General features: G+C 44.0%; 1 protein-coding gene across 1 annotated transcript in view; it reads right to left on the bottom strand.

Annotated features, from left to right (window-relative positions):
* LOC122794282 (histone PARylation factor 1) overlaps window positions 1-16105 on the bottom strand; it is a gene marked incomplete in the record, with an annotated part of 658055 nt that overhangs the window by 477461 nt on the left and 164489 nt on the right. The window contains 1 exon segment of the mRNA XM_044062558.1: window positions 5221-5407. Coding sequence (XP_043918493.1) covers window positions 5221-5407 — 187 coding nt within the window.

Here is a 16105-nt window from a genome sequence, read left to right as displayed (position 1 = left end):
TCAGGTTTTCTGGGAGCTGGAGGTAGTGTCTGGGGAAAGGCTAGATTCCAAGAAAGCATCATCTACAATGTCCAGAACAGGAGGGATAGCTAAATGCCTGTGCTGAGGAAGGAGTAAGAATTTCCTTAGCCTCTTTTTGGAGTCAGAGTAATCCTGGTTTCCCCAGCGGAAATACTCCCTAAGAGAGTGTGCAAGGATTCACCAAAAGAAAAATCTTCTGGAGGGGAAGCAGAGGGAATGGAACGCTCTGCATCATAATCCTCATACATAGATAAGGGCAAATCCTAGTAATCAGAACGGACAGAAATATCAGATTCCTGATCAGAAGAATCAGAAGGAAAATCAGTTCTAGGTCTATTAGAGGGGGAAGGCTGGCTTCCCCTAATTAAGGTAATAAAGTCTTCAGCCATTCTAAGCATTTGTTTTTTAGGCATATGGGCCTGAGCATGCGGTTTGGATGTCGGTTTTCTAGGTATGGTGCGAGTTTTAGGCCTGGATGAAGAAGATGGCGTCTGTTTAAAATGCAAGTCTGTAGGCCTGAATACACCCTCAGAAGCCGGTGTCTGAACAGCGGCTCCAGACCCATCCAAGGTAGAGACATCCGCAGGCTCCATAGTCTAAGCATCATCTCACAGCATACCGGACTCCGAATGGGTCTCAGTAGAGGCCTGCAAGTCTGAAGTAGTGGATATCAGGGGCTGTGAAAGCGCCTGAGTACCGGCGGACTTGCGACTAGATTGACAGAAGCGTTGTCGGCAGTTTTTGACCTTTGCGGTCTCTGTCTTTATCCTTACATTTTTTCGGAAGATCAGTAGTCAGATGGCTTAACGAAGCCATTTCGGAGTACGGATACAGAGTATCAAAATAATTTGCTGCAAAGATAGCCCGACAATGAATAGTTCGGGGGTTGAACAAGGCACAAAACAGACAGCGAGGGACTTCATGGTCTGGGCCTAAGCAGGGAATGCAGTACGGATGAAAATCTTTAGGAGGTATTTGCTTTCTACAGTAAGACAATTGTTGACTTTAACTGACATCGGTTGGAGTAAGAAAAAAGATCCCCAATGGGGTACTTATCTTTTTTTGAAGACTTCGGTTCTGAAACACGAAAATGAAAATTTCAGGAGTAGGCCGACTGGCACTTGCGAACTACTTCTGCTTCAGGCACTGTACGGCAAGAAAGACTGGTGTAATGGTGTTGGCTGCATGTTTTATACCCCTGACGACCTGATGTCATGGAAGAATAGACAGCATCCTACACAGGAATCCAAGACACTGATATTCAGGCCAGCTGAGGGCTACCTGCAGGCAGATAACCCAAATGTGATGACTGCAACAGTGAAACATGAAGAACGTCAGGTTGTGGTGGTTCAGACACATGTGGAGAAAAGCAGAAGACAATCTAGTGAAGATTTGGGACACACAGAAGGCGGCAAGATGAAACAAATGCCCAAAGAGGTGGATGGATTGTGTGAAAGATCTGCGACAGTCAGGCATTAGTCTCAAAGAAAGCAGGAGTGTAGTACTGAATCAAGAGAAATTGTAACAGTTAACACAATCCCCTGACCTAATGTAGAAAATGGGAAAAAGGCACCTGCTGCTGATTCGGTCATGCTGACTAATGTTGCCAAATGGTTTGCGTATTTGCTGGTGATAAGTGGGTTAAGGACCCAGCCTACTCTGATCTATGCTAGGGACCCATGCTAATGGTGGGAGGGGTTATGTGCACCTATTCGCCAGTGTGCGTCTGCTACAAAGCCCAGCAGCCCTGGGCCAATAAGCTACTGGCTAGCCAGTGTCCAGTTACCCAGCCTAGAGCACCTGGGATAGCTCGAGCAAAAGCTGGGCGTAAAATCAATCTACCTGTCAAAAATGAACCAGGAATGGCTACATGCAATGCAGATTCACTGACAGGATGCAGCTTGGAAGTGGATGACATGATGGTATGGAAGACACTAGATGGAAGAGTAGAGCAGCAAAGCCACTTGGCTTGGGATCCAGAATCTACTACTCAGAGGAGGACAGGCTAAAATGGTAAGAGAATTGTGGTGAGAGTCTTCAGAAGGCAGTGAAGGATATCATCAGAAATAGTGACAGATGCATGGCAATCAGATTCCCAAAGTAATGACAGGGCAGTATTCATAATCTCACCCTATGGCCCACAGCAGAGTTGTGATAGTGAGGAAGAGGTGGCATTCATACAACAGTTGCAGGACTTGCTAGTTAAAGCAGGATAACATGAACTGGTGTTAATAATGGGCGACTTGAATGCATGCATCAGGGCAGAGAGAAAAGGATATAAGGACTGCCTTGGTCCATGTGGGTGGGGGCAACAGGAATAAAGGAGAAACCATTCTAGACTACTGTCTGGCAAATGGCTTGATAGTAGCCAACACATGGCTCAGAAAAAGACAGTCACAAGATCACATACAAGAGTGCCAACTGGCAACACAGGTGGACTTCCTCCTGGTAAGGAAAGGGCAATGAGGTAGAATCAGTGATTGCAAAGTCATCCGTAGTGAAACGGTTCACTCACAGCATAAATCATCGGTTGCCACAATCAGCTGTAGGCAGTGGTCAGAGAAGGCTCTAAGGTCAACACAGACCAGGCTGAAGACCTGGACACTGGCTGGAAATAAAGTACAACAGTTCAAGGAGTTACTCAGGGTTCCATCACTCCAAGAGAGGAGGAAATAGATGGAGTTAAAGAACAGCAGCCCCTCAAAAACAGCATGTGAGAGGACTACATAACAGATATCTAGCAGAGCCAACTTTAGTAATAAGGTGCATAAGGAAAGCTGGTGGTGGAAAGCAGAAGTCGAAGTCGTCAAAAAAAAAAAAATAAAAAGGAGAAGTGCAGGAAAATGTGGGAGATAGAAAAGATGGACCAGTCTAGGAAAGAATACTGGTTGGCTAACAGAAGCTAAGAAAGGAGCTGCAATAGCAAAGAATAGACATTGGAGGCTTCTGGAAATTGAGTCAGTAGGTGGCACAAAAACTACATCAGGTTGAAAGACAAAGAGAAAGACAGCCAGACACCCATCATAAAGGATGCCAGCAACAGCCTGCTCACCAGTCCACAGGACATCAGAGGCAGATGGAATGAGTACTTCCAGCAGCCTCTGAAAGAAGAAAACTCCACAGAAGCTGTACTGCCCCAGACACAGCCTACAATAAAAGAGGAGGAGCCCACCCTAGCAGAAGAAAGACTAGAACTAACGAAAATGAAGTCAGGGAAAGCAGCAGGCTCAGATGAAGTCACAGCAGATATAAAGATGCTGGGTGAGATGGGAAGAAATGGCTCAGAAAAGTACTCACAGCAGTGTGGAGAGAAAGGCGTTTCCCAGATGACTGGAGAATAAGCATACTCATACAAGTGTACAAGAATAAAGGGGACACCCACAACTGTGGGCAGTAGAGAGGTATAAAACTCCTGTCACACTGCATGAAAGTTCTGAAGAGGGTGACAGACAGACAGATATGCAGTATAGTAGAAAATAAAAGATGGGAGATGAGCAGTTCGGATCCAGATCATGATGAAGCACAACTGACCTGATGTTTGCAATGAAAGAGATAGTTGAGAAGAAGCGAGAGATGAGGAAAAGGATAGTGGAATGGAATGCAAAACTGAAGGCACATGAGATGAAACTTAAGTACAGATAAGAGAGTGGTAATAGCACCAAACTGAAGAATCAAAAGAAGCTGAGAATTGAGATAGAAGGGGAAAATAGTGGAACAGGTTACTAGCTTCAAGTGTTTGAGAGGGGTGGTTCAGGAGAAGGGAAATCTGAAGGAAGAGGTCACAGCTAGAATCAGAGGGGCTGCAGCCAATTGGCATAGTGACGAATGCCAAAGTAGCTGAAAATTAAGGTGTACAAGATAGTGGTGCGACCAGTCCTACTGCATGGTAAAGAACCTGGGCAGTAAAGACAGAGTAGATGGGGAAGCTAGCAGTGACAGAAATGAACTGCCTGAGACCGGTGGCAAGATGCACACTTGCAGGAAAAAAAAAAAAAAAAAATCAATGAAAAAATTACGGTGGTTCAGGCACATGTGCAGAAAAGAAGACAGCTGAAGATATGGGATAGACAAAAAGAATGTAAGAGGAAACAAAGATGTCCAGCAAAGAGGTGGGTGGATGTGCTGAAGGCAGGAATGTGGCACTGAATCAAGAGAGATGGTGAAAGATGGCGACAGTTAACACAACACCCCAACCCAAAGTAGAAAAATGGGAAAAAAAAGGGGGTTGATGATGATCAGCCCATATATACTACATTTTAAGTCTTGTACTATACTCAAAACTATTTTGCTCCCTTCACAGACCTTGCCCAATGGTTCCACTACAGCATCCAAAACGGTCCATCAGTTGGGGGTGGGGGCACAGAATATAGAAGACAGGTAGTCTTGTGCTATGAGAGAGCCCTATGGCCCATTTCTTCCTGACTGGAAATCCAAAATGGTTCTCTATTCCCTGGCAAAAGTTGGGTGATAGGGAGTAGCCCAGCTTGCTGGCCTGGGGGTTGGATAGTCCACCATCTGCCCCATCCTGAAAGCACCCCCACTAGCATCTCCTTCATACTCAGCCATTGCTATCTCCTGAGGGGAAGTGTGCCTCTACAAGTCATGTTCCCTTTGCTTGCCAGTGTGAGATGGACTAGAAGAATAGGTCTTTTCAGGTTCAAACAAGTGTCACCCTTGTGTTGAGGCAGAGCTGCCTTCCTCTCTCCCTTCCACAATGGACGAGCTGGCAAAACCTGCTTATTCCTCTTCTCTTTTGCCTGCTCCTACAGGTGTCCAAGCCACTGTGCAAACTGAGGTCATCCACGGGCTAGGACCTTCTCTCTCTACAAATGAAGATGGCTCTGCTTGCACGCAATTCTGAATATCCAGGTGAGAAATTCATAGCCTACCTTCCAATGGTGCACTAAACTAGGGGCAACTTGAGTTGGTCCCACGGCAGCTCAAAATGACTATTCTTGCAGTACTCAGCAGGACTGCAACTCAGAAAATATTCTTGATGAATTAATTTTAGAAATATTTCATGTATCATTAACATCATATATGGTGGTAAAATGGTGAAATGCTGTCTTTACTGAAGCTAAGATTAACATTTCATTTTTCTGCTTTTGCAGACAGACAAAATATCAGAAATAAAATCAGTAGTACTTTGTTAGCTTCAATTTTCCTTTCACTGCATTACTTATGAATTGATAAGCTTACCTGAAGTATCCCATATGGTACTGGGTTCTGGAATCACCCGTCACAATAGTCTGGAACTCTGGGGGGTCATAGAAGTACCTCCAGTGAAGATGGTAATTAGGCTGTGGAGATTTGACATTTTTGTGTCTTCTAGAGAGAATGTCAAAAGGACCAACCAACTGGAGTCCAAGGCTTGATAACAGTGCTTCTGTAATATGAAAAAGCTGTAAGAAACCAGTCTTTACAATTCCCTTATATCGGATACATCATGACATACCTGGGGACACAGTCATTACATACATAGCCTATTTCTATTTGCACTATCTACAATAAAATATGTTACAAAATGAGCACAAAAACAACAGTGCCCTTCAGTAAGGATTACATTTACAACAAAAGCAGCCATCTGATAGCAGTGAAAAGAATTGCTCATAAAATGACTGGCAACATCACAACTGTATTTTAGTCATTAGTGTCCACATCTCTGCAGACGTCCAACAAAACAAAATGATTTTACATTCAAAATTCCTCACATAAACCTGTTAAGAGGATGACCATAAACAAGATTCCACAGTTCCTGAAATCATTAAAGTGGTAAGAAAAATTATGTCTTAATAGAATGACAGATTTGTAAGACATAGGTCCATCCTCAGTAACTTCTAGAACTATATGTAAGAACCAGGTCCATCATCAACAACTTGTAGAACTATGGGCAGCAGGCTCTAGACCTGCACAAGCCTGGAGGCTCCGCAGAGAATTACTCTAAGCTCTCCAATTCTTTGTTGGCATACTGTGCTCATACTCTTTTGAAAATGAGAGCACTAGGTGTTGGCTAGTCCCAACATGGACAAGAATGATGTTTAGAGGTTTGGCTAATGGCCACAGGCCCTGGCAGGGGGATGAAAGTGAGGGTGGCAAATGTTATTAACAATGAATTTGCAACTTAAAAATCTAAAGTAATGGTAAAGCATAGTTTTTGTCTGTCAAGAGTTTTTTTTTTTTTTTTTTTTGTCCTTGGCAGCCTGTAAGACTGAGTTCTCTAGGAAGCCAGACATTCCTCCAATCTCAACAGCCACAAGAAGTGATACTAGACTTTACTAAGTGTTCAGATTAGTCCAAGTAGTTGCTGCACAACTATTTGCTAAAGCATACCTGACAAAGGTGGCTGAAGTGGCCACTCCTTTAGGTACCACTGGGAATTTCCACTGATATGCACATAATCTGATACAATCAGAAATCCATCCAGAAAGGGTGATCTTTGGGGGGTTGGGGGTCTATATCACATCGACAAACACGTAAATGTTCAAATCTCTAAAGGTTGACCTTTAGAGATCGAACAGTTAAACGTTTGACTATTGGTATATTTAAGTAGTGGGGGGTGCAGGGGGGCTTGCCCCCCTGCTAAAACCCTTTACTTTTTTTTATTTTTAATTTATTTTCTTACATTTTCGAACATTTAACTGTTCGATCTCTATAGGTCGACCTTTAGAGAGAGACTAACATTTAAGTGTTCGTCGATGTAATATAGAACCGATCTTGGGTACCTGCATATCCTTCCTCTGTAAGGCAAAGGAGGCAAATGGTTCAACACCTTAAATTCTTTGGCTCTGCTGATGTAAACCAAGTATCCTGTGAACGTCCATGCAGTGCAACAAGGATTCTCCTTTGTTATGACAATTCAGGAAGAACACAGGATGGATGACTGCTTGATTCAAGCTACACTCCATAACTACTTTGGAAATAATGCAGGGATACAAGTAAAAAGTCATCCTATCTTTCTGAAAGGCTGCCTGATGGAGTCTGCAGCTCACACTGGTGATGAGAAAAAGGGTCTTCTTCCAGGACAGAACATTATCCAAATCAGCACTTTGGCCAACCTCTCCAGTATGAATTAAGGGCTCCAACCATGGAATGGATCTCAAAGTCTTAAACTGGAGACACCCTGCTCACTTTGGTCACTGTCAAAAATGAAAAATCACATATTTGCTGAAAGCTGGAGTAGGCCACTAGATGTACTTTTAAGGAGGGATAACTGAGCCCTTATTAAAATGGGTACCTCAGAATATGACATGTTGTGGTAGTATGCAACTTTTCATTCTACAAACTGCTTCCATATTTCCCCTATTTGCATTCCTTATGGAGAGTTTCGGAGAAGTGGAAAAAAAATCTCTACTTCTGTAAATTCTGGATCATTTGTCAAATTAGGAGAATCCAAGTTGACAGATTGTGAGTACTTATGTCAGGGTGATTACTTCTGACAGTAAGGTATCCATTCTTAAAACAGATTAGTCTGAGTGGACTCTACTGTGTACAGAGACAAGAGCCAATAACCAGAGTTGTGTTGCCTAGTATTAGGCCACCAAGTTCAACCCAGATCTGTATGATATGGCTTCCAGTGTATGGCTTTCTGAGTGGTTCTGAAGGGAACAGGGAAATGTGGATAAGCATAAAGAATGCCCTCCAGATATACATTTCCATTAAAGAATCCAGAGTGAAGTGCTGGGGCTTGAAACAGGGTAGAAGCTCAGACATTTCGCACTTGACAGCGAACTGACTGGGTCCATCATGGACTGGCCCATCTGCATAACATTCTGTTCCCTACTGTAGAATTTAATGCCCACCAACAGAGTAAAAGGTGGGTTCTGCTCTGTCTGCTTGAGAACACAGATGACTCCCCTGGCATGTGCAGTGCAACAAGCAACAGGTCACTAAGGTCTTCAAATATTTTTTTTTTTTATCATTGCCACCCCAAGCTTCAACAATTACAAAAAAGTTCATAAACAGATAAAAAACAACACATTCTTTAAAGACTAAATCTGTAGACTAATAAGAAACAAAATCTAAGCTTTGAAACTAGTACATACCACTCAAGACCAATTTTTTAACAGACATCCCCCTCACCATATTAAAAAGCAGTTAAAAGAAGATGCCCTAGGAAAACATTGGACCCTGCAAGAAACAAAATCTAAGCTTTGAAACTAGTGCATGTATGTAGCTAATCTATACTTTTGTGTACCTTACATAGAGAATAATATTTTCAACTAGTGCTGGTTGATTTTAGCTGTGGACAAGCTCTGTTACGGATAAGTGGACAGCGCCCCCCCCCCCATATTTGTTAAGTTACTAACTCTGCTGCCACCTTTGTTCTCTAAAGGATACTATTCACCTCTTCCTACCCTTCCTGACCATATAGCAGCTTCCTAACACAAGATAAAACTCTGTAACTGGCCATACTTTGCAATACTTTACAACAGCAGTATTCCCTGTATTTCTATTGTTTTTTATAGCTGCCAAGTCCCTAACTGATACTTATACAGTCTAGGCTTTTTTCACTTACTTACTGATAGTCTCTTGAGCATTCCTGTACCTTGTTTGACTGGCTCAACTCGCTATGCTTGGGCTTACTCTGCTCCCCTACCCCTAATTCCCACCCACCCCCACTACCCTTATACTTCACTTAGCCTCCACCCCCACTACCTCTACACATATACATCACTTAGCTCCAAACACCATCCCACTATCCTATCAGCAAATCACCCAGACCCAACCACCAACTCTGTACCAACCCTATCTCTTACTCATTTACATACCTATACCACCCATTATGAAGACTCCACCTCCCAACAATATACCCTTACTAATTCTTCACTTATCATTCCTAACCCTCCTAGCTATCATCTACCACCAAATCTCTTACCATAAAACACTAAGCAGCATCTCCCCACTTCCCAACTGTCACACTAATTTTCTACATCCACCAAAGTCACTCTACTATAGCCTCATTAACTCCAGCCTATACTCTCTTTCAATTACCCTACTCACCCCCTGTAGGTTAATGCACATTGCTTCTCAGCTCAAATCCAATTACAGGTATATCACCCTACTTCACAAACTAGCCAGATACCAGTGTCACACCTCAAACTCATAGCAGGTGACATTCACCCAGATCCAAGGCCCACTAAAATAAAACACCTACTTACCAACCTCCCAAAATCACCAATCAACCAACTTATACATAGACCTAAATCTAGTCTCCTCATACTTAACATAAATATAAGAAGCATCAATAATAAAATACTTGACTTACATGCACTATCATTCTATTCTCCTGCCGTAGTGAACCTCACAGAAACCTGGCTAAAGCTCTCCAAAGTTGACAACCAAATCCTACCACCAAGCTACAATATAATTCAGCAAGACAGACCATGTCTGGCAATACTGTTTAAAAATAGTCCATTAATATCTAAAGTAGAACTAAAGTCCCAGCTATTAAAAATGCTGAATTCCTATTTAGCAAACTACAAATAAAAATTATATACACCTAATAAGTGGTTACAGCCCACCAGGGAATAATACGCAATCAGTAGAATACTTCCTTCATGGGCCAACTGGAAACTCAACCCATGAAACCATTGTTCTCGGTGACATTAACATCGATTGGCTCAATTGCTCCTATCTTAACCCCAGTAACTTTATCAACCTGTTTGAATTCAGCCAAATTATACAGCAGGCTACCAGGACTGATAAAACAGTAAAAAGGAGAGTCTATTAGATTGGATACTACTTAATTACCCCCATCCTCCTACTATGCTGGTATACTACCAGACTCTCTCAATTACCACCAGCCCACTTTTCGTCTCAAATATAAATTACACCACAACTCCAATCCCATATTTCACACTATTAGGAACAACAAAAACTTTAATCCTCTTAGACTCAAGCAAGAACTTAACAATAACTGGTCTACCCTCTACCAATTACCTCTAGATGAAGTGGTTAATCATCATTTTAACATCACATTCTTGGCAATCCTAAACGCACATGCCCCAGTTAGAATAACCAAAGGAAAATCTAAAACAGCACCACAACTAACCAAAGATACAAATATAACAATTTCACAAAGGAATAAAGCAATGACAATCTGAAGGACAACTAAAAACCCAATAGCTCACCAAAAATACCAGGAACTACACAACAGCACAAAAAAGCCAGTACTAAAAGATGAGGAGGACCATTTCCTCAACCTACAAAACACTCATCAAAAAAATCCCTGGAAATTTTGGGCTGTTATAAATAAGGTACTGCATCCTGGCAAAGCCAGCACCCCTTCTCCAAATACCAATACCACTGTCACAAGCGTTGCTGAATATTTCAACAAATTCTTTCCCGAATCAATTCAAGCACTGACCCTCTAACAAGATAATACCCCAACTAATACTCAAAACATTAGCCCACCAAATACTACATTCCATCTCAACCCAACCCCCACCAACTATATTAAAATCTCCTCTCCAAATTAAAAAAAAAAAAAAGTTATGTACTCACCATAACGTTCCATGTTTGTTGTCCAGTAGCTCGCCTTCATTCTTGCTGGTTGGGTTCAGTGCCAATCCTCCCCTCAGACTTGGCTGCAAACCAAAGCTCGAGAACTTCTACCGGCTCGAGGCTACAACCTATCCCAGGATGCCTAGCGGCTGTTCCCCAGATCCCATTTAAGAGACTACACCCCCTAGAGTATACTAACATACAGAAAACAAAATTTATGAAATATATTGGTCATAAAGGTAAAGAGCCAAGAAGGGAATTGGATCATATTTGCCAGTTGTAAAGTCCTCTAGATCCTCCAGGAGGGGGAATGGATGGGTGGGATGCAAGAATGAAGGCAAGATATTGTATAACCAAACATGGAACATTATGGTGAGTACATAGCTTCTTTATGTTAAGCTGTCCTATCTCACCTTGACTCTTGCTGGTTGGGACAGTTTCTCCAGCACCTTTTTCTTGCGTGGCTCAAGGGAATAAACTCTTCAGACAGTGGAACCAAAGGATGCCCTGTTCCGGGAGGCCACATCTACTTTGCAATGAGAGATAAAGGTGTGAGGATAAACCCATGTAGCAGCAGCACAAAGTGAACCCAATAGAATTTAGACCAATAGGCAATGGAAGTAGACACCACTCTAGTTGAATGTCCTTTAACTTTCCCTGGCGGTTCTTTATTACAAGAATTATAGACATAGGTGATGGTCTCAGTAAGCCATTTGGACAAAGTAAATTTTGAGACTGCCATACCTTTTTGTATTTTCTGAATAGGAAACAACAACTGGTCTGACTTTCTGAAATCTTTGGTCCTAGGCAAGTAAAAACGCAACTGTCTATGCACATCCAGTTGGTGAAGCTTATATTCTGCCTTGTTGCCATAGCTAGGAAAAAACACAGGCAATTCTACAGATTGGTTTAAATTCGCTTCAGAATAAACTTTTGGTAAGAATGAAGGATTTGTTCTGAGGAAGACTCTTATCTTTGTGTAAAATCAAATAAGGAGGGTGGATAGACAAAGCTTGCAACTCTGAAACTCTCCAAGCTGAAGTAATTGCTGTTAGAAAGACTGTTTTCCAAGATAAAAATTTTACTGAACAAGAGGATACTAGTTCAATGGGAGGAAGGATAAAGGATGATACTAAATTTAGATCCCATGGAGGAGGAGATGGTCTTAATAAAAAAGTACCCCTGAGGAAAGTTTTGCATAATCTATGGAACATTACATTGGATCCGAGGTCTATGGAGGCTAATTGTATTTTAACAGTGGCGGCCGCTGCCCGTAGATCTGTTAGAAATTCCAAAATTGTAGGTATATGGGCAGTAAAAGGATCGGTGTGTTTTTTTGTCCGCCCAAGAAGAGAACCTACTCCATTTGCTTGCGTAAAAAGTTTCCTAGTCGTCTTTTTGTGCGAGGAAACCAGACTGACGTACTGCAGGGGATACTTCTGGAAGCCTGGCTAAGATTGGAAGTGAAGTAATGAAGCTGTCAGCTCGAGGCTCTGAAGAGCGGGATGGAGCATTCCTGACTGATGCGTCAGAAGATCCAGCACTGGGTCCAGGATCCACGGGTCCTCCTGAAGGGGAGACCAAAGGAATGGGAACCATACCTGACGAGGCCAGTAAGGAGCAATGAGAATTAACCTGTGACTCAACGACTTGGCTTTCTGAATTATCTTCGGAATCAATGGAAACGGGGGAAAGCATAAAGAAGTTCCGGGAGCCAATCGTGGACAAGTGCATCCCTTGGTGACTCTCCCGGAGGGTAAATGAGAGCAAAGTAGTTGCTTCATTTGGCATAGAACGGAGTGGCAAAAAGTTCGCAGCAAGGCTAGCCCTATTTGCGAAAAATTTGATTCGCAACTTCCTGATTCAGGGACCACTCATGAGGCAGAGAATTGCTCTGCTTAGCCTGTCTGCTATTACGTTGTATTTCCCCAGGATGTGCGTTGCCATCGGAAAGCGATGAGAAGAAATTGGCCATTGGCAAACTCTCTGGGCCTCCCAACATAGGGGATAGGATCTGGTCCCCCCCCCCCCCCGTTTGATGATGTACCATATCATAGACATATTGTCTGTTTGAATTGCAATAGTCCCCATGGGAAGAGAGCTCTGAAATGCTTGCAATGCCAGAAGCACCGCCTCATCTCCAGGACACTGACATGGAAATGGTACTCGTGATCTTTCCAAACCCCTTGGACAGTCTGTCCCAGATAATGGCCTCACCACCCTATCTGGGATGCGTCCGAGGTTATTGTAGCGACAGGTTGGGAAAGTACAAACGGTCTGCGCATCATTAGAAGAGTGGACTGAAGCCACCATAGTAGGTCCCTCTTTCTGGAATCCATAATGAGAATCTTGTGAGACATGAGCGAAGAGTAGCCACTGTAATATCAGCATGTGTAGTCGTGCCAGTGGGACTTGTGTTATCACCACTGCCATTGAGCCCAAGACCTTGAGGACGAATCTTGCTTGTACCTTTTTCTTCTTAAGTACAATAGATACTTGACTGCGTTGCGTGGTGTATTGCCTCAAGGCAATTTTGCTACCATGTCGTTTGTGTTTAATTCTGCACCTATAAAGGTAATATGCTGTGATGGTAACAAGGCAGATTTTTCTGTATTTACAGTAATGCCTAGGTCTAAGCAAAGATGGATGGTGGCATCCCTCGCTCTAATTAGTAGGTGCTTGGTGGTGGCAGTCAGGAGCCAGTCGTCTGAATATGGAAACACCTGGAATCCTTGACGTCTCAGATGAGCCGTGACTACTGCCATGCATTTGGTAAACACTCTGGGGGCTGTAGTGAGACCAAAGGGCAGAGTTCTGAACTGATTATGACTGGCACCCAGCCAGAAGCGTAGAAATCTTCTGGAGTGCCTGTCCATTTTTATGTGGTAGTATGCATCCTGAAGATCTAAAGAGCACATCCAGTTGTCTTGTACCAGGAAAAGGGAGCATAGACTGCAGTGTTACCATCTGGAACTTTGCTTTCTTACAGACTTGTTTAGTCTGCTGAGATCCAATATTGGTCTCCAGTCCACTGTCTTTTTTGGAACTAAAAAGAACCTTGAGTAAATTCCAGATCCGATCTGGTCTGGGGGACTTCTTGGATGACTCTTTCTTCTAGCAACCATTGAATTTCTAGGGTTGCCTGATCCCTTTGACTGGGTGGAATGTCTGGGAGAGACTTTGACGGACGAGGTGGACAGTGGAAAGGAATGTTGTATCCCCTGGATATAATGGACTGTACCCATTTGTCGAGTCAATTGTAGCCAGTCGGGCCTCTTTTCAAGAGCGCTGGAACGGCCGACTGGAGAACGTATCTGTCGCCCAGGTTTTGCTGCTCCCCTCTGCTGCGTGGACAAAATCTTCCATTATTTCCCCCTCTGCCCCTGGGGGAAAGATCTGACAAGACTCCTTTGAACTTCCAGAACTACATTTTTCCGTTCTTTTGACCTTTAGGATAAGGTCTGGTAGGGGTGGAAAAACGCACTCAGACATCAGACAGTCTTGCCATCTTGTTGGCTCCTGGTGAGAGTCTTACTTTCTGCCCGAACAAGGATGAGCCATCAAAAGAGGCGCCAATAAATGAAGATCTGAAGGGTTCAGCAAACAAGCAAAGGCACATCCAGGAATGTCTGCTAAGAGCTAGTCTTGTGCCTGTTGCCCTGCTCACTCCATCTGCTGAGTAGGAGATGAGGGGCATGGAGGAGTTCGTAATAAAGGTTAAGGTCGCAAGCTGGGAATTTCTTATCCGATAAACTCTGGGCTGTAGCACCTTGAAGGGCATCTCCTAGCTCTTTAACGAGATCCCTCTGAAGTCGGGTGAAATGTGAAAAGTAATTCAGCGACCGTAGGGTAAAGGCCACTGAGGAGAACATACACTTCCCATATCTGTCCATCCAACGAAACTCCTTGTTTGGTGGATGGACAGAAGCAGAAGTTTCCGCTAACTCTTTTGTGGCCCCTGCCACCACCATCGCATCTACCAGAACTCCCTTTAAGTATTGTCTATCCTCTGGGGCTGTAATGAATTTGTTTGGCCTCCTCAGAACAGGGTCGAAAGGCGATGACACCCAAGAGGTTGAGGGGCGAGAGCTAAATGCCTCCAGGTATACAGACATCCTCAGAAGGGGAGAGGGATTTCCAGCCATTCCCTCTGCTTAAAAGATCTCTAGGATGTCTGAAAGAGAGACATCCTCAGAGGGCGACCGTGGGGACCCTTCTGAATCCTCTAAGTCGGTATCAGAAGTGACAAGACTCAGGGGAATCTATGTGGTTCCTCTTACACTGTCTCTTCCGAGGGACCTCCTCGGGGGGGGGGGGGTTCTGGGGAGGTGTCGGAAGAGGGGATTCCACCCATTGGGAGTTCCTGGGGCACTGACTCTACTCTGGGGCTGATGGAGTAGATGCTGGTCCTTTAGGGGGAAGAATGGCTGGAGCCAAAGGTGGAGCAGACTCAGTGGAGAGCAAACTCATCACCCTAAAGACACTGCTATCCTAGGCTGAGAGAGACTCCAGTCCCGAGGGACCGGGAGATCTTTCTGTTGCCAAGGAGGGTGGCTCCAAGGCTGATGTGGGTGCTGAACTCACCTGAGCCGAAGCGCCGAGTGGGAGTGTCGTTCCGACAAGGGTCCGACTTAACTCCCCCCCCCCCCCCCCGGAGCCGACCAGGGAGGGTCGGCTCCCAGATCCCTCGATGGAAGACAGCATTGAAGAGATTGGAGCAGATGTCAGAGCAGAGATATTGTGGGTGATTACTGGCTCCGCCAGTTCCAGCACAACGACTTCCTGACCCACTGCTCCGAACTTGTCCGAGGAGGAATAGATGGCATCTGAGATACAGTGGTCGGCTCCACATTCCGATGGGCTCGAAATAATTTGCGCCAAGGCTCACATCCACAATAACCTCTTCACCACCCGCTCCACGTCACTGTCCGATAAATGTCTGGAGGGCCGAGAGGAATGGGTCAATGACCTGTAACTACTTGCCACAGACTGTAGTAAGGGAGACTGCGGCACCATGCATACTGGTTCCAATGATGGTGACAGACTCCTTTTTCGGCTCCTCGACAGTTCTGAGGACTCAGATGGAACAGAGGTTAGACCAGGTTTCTCGGAGCCAATAACCTTCGGCTCCGAAGATACTTGTTCCTTTTTACTGCTTGATGGCTGAGACACAGGAGCGACGAGGCTGACATTGTCTTGTCCAATTTAGAGGTCTGATTACCTTCTTCAAAAGGGCCTTTCAACAAACCTCTTAAAGTGAGAGTTTTTTTCTTTCCTGTAGGACCCTTGCACTAAACCCATGACAAATGGAGCAAGAATCCTACAGGTGGACTGCTCCTAAACAATACACCCAACTTGTGTGCCCATCCGTTAGAGACATTTTCTGGGTGCACGAATCGCACTTTTTAAACCCAGATTGTCTCGATTCCTTAACAGATTCTTTAGACATTATAAAAGATATCAAGGAAACAAACTACTAGCAACAACAGTACTGAAGCAAGGGTAAAAGAGAGTTTTTTTTAAACTAGGAGATAAAGGTGGGTGGAGGAGAAGTCTCTAAGTTAAACGACAGTCTCCTCCA

Source organism: Protopterus annectens, chromosome 2.part1 (assembly GCF_019279795.1).
Source record: "Protopterus annectens isolate FY-2018-M chromosome 2.part1, PAN1.0, whole genome shotgun sequence".
Taxonomy (NCBI): domain Eukaryota; kingdom Metazoa; phylum Chordata; order Ceratodontiformes; family Protopteridae; genus Protopterus; species Protopterus annectens.
Note: the sequence above shows the minus strand (reverse complement) of the source record. Positions and strands in the feature narration are given on the sequence as shown.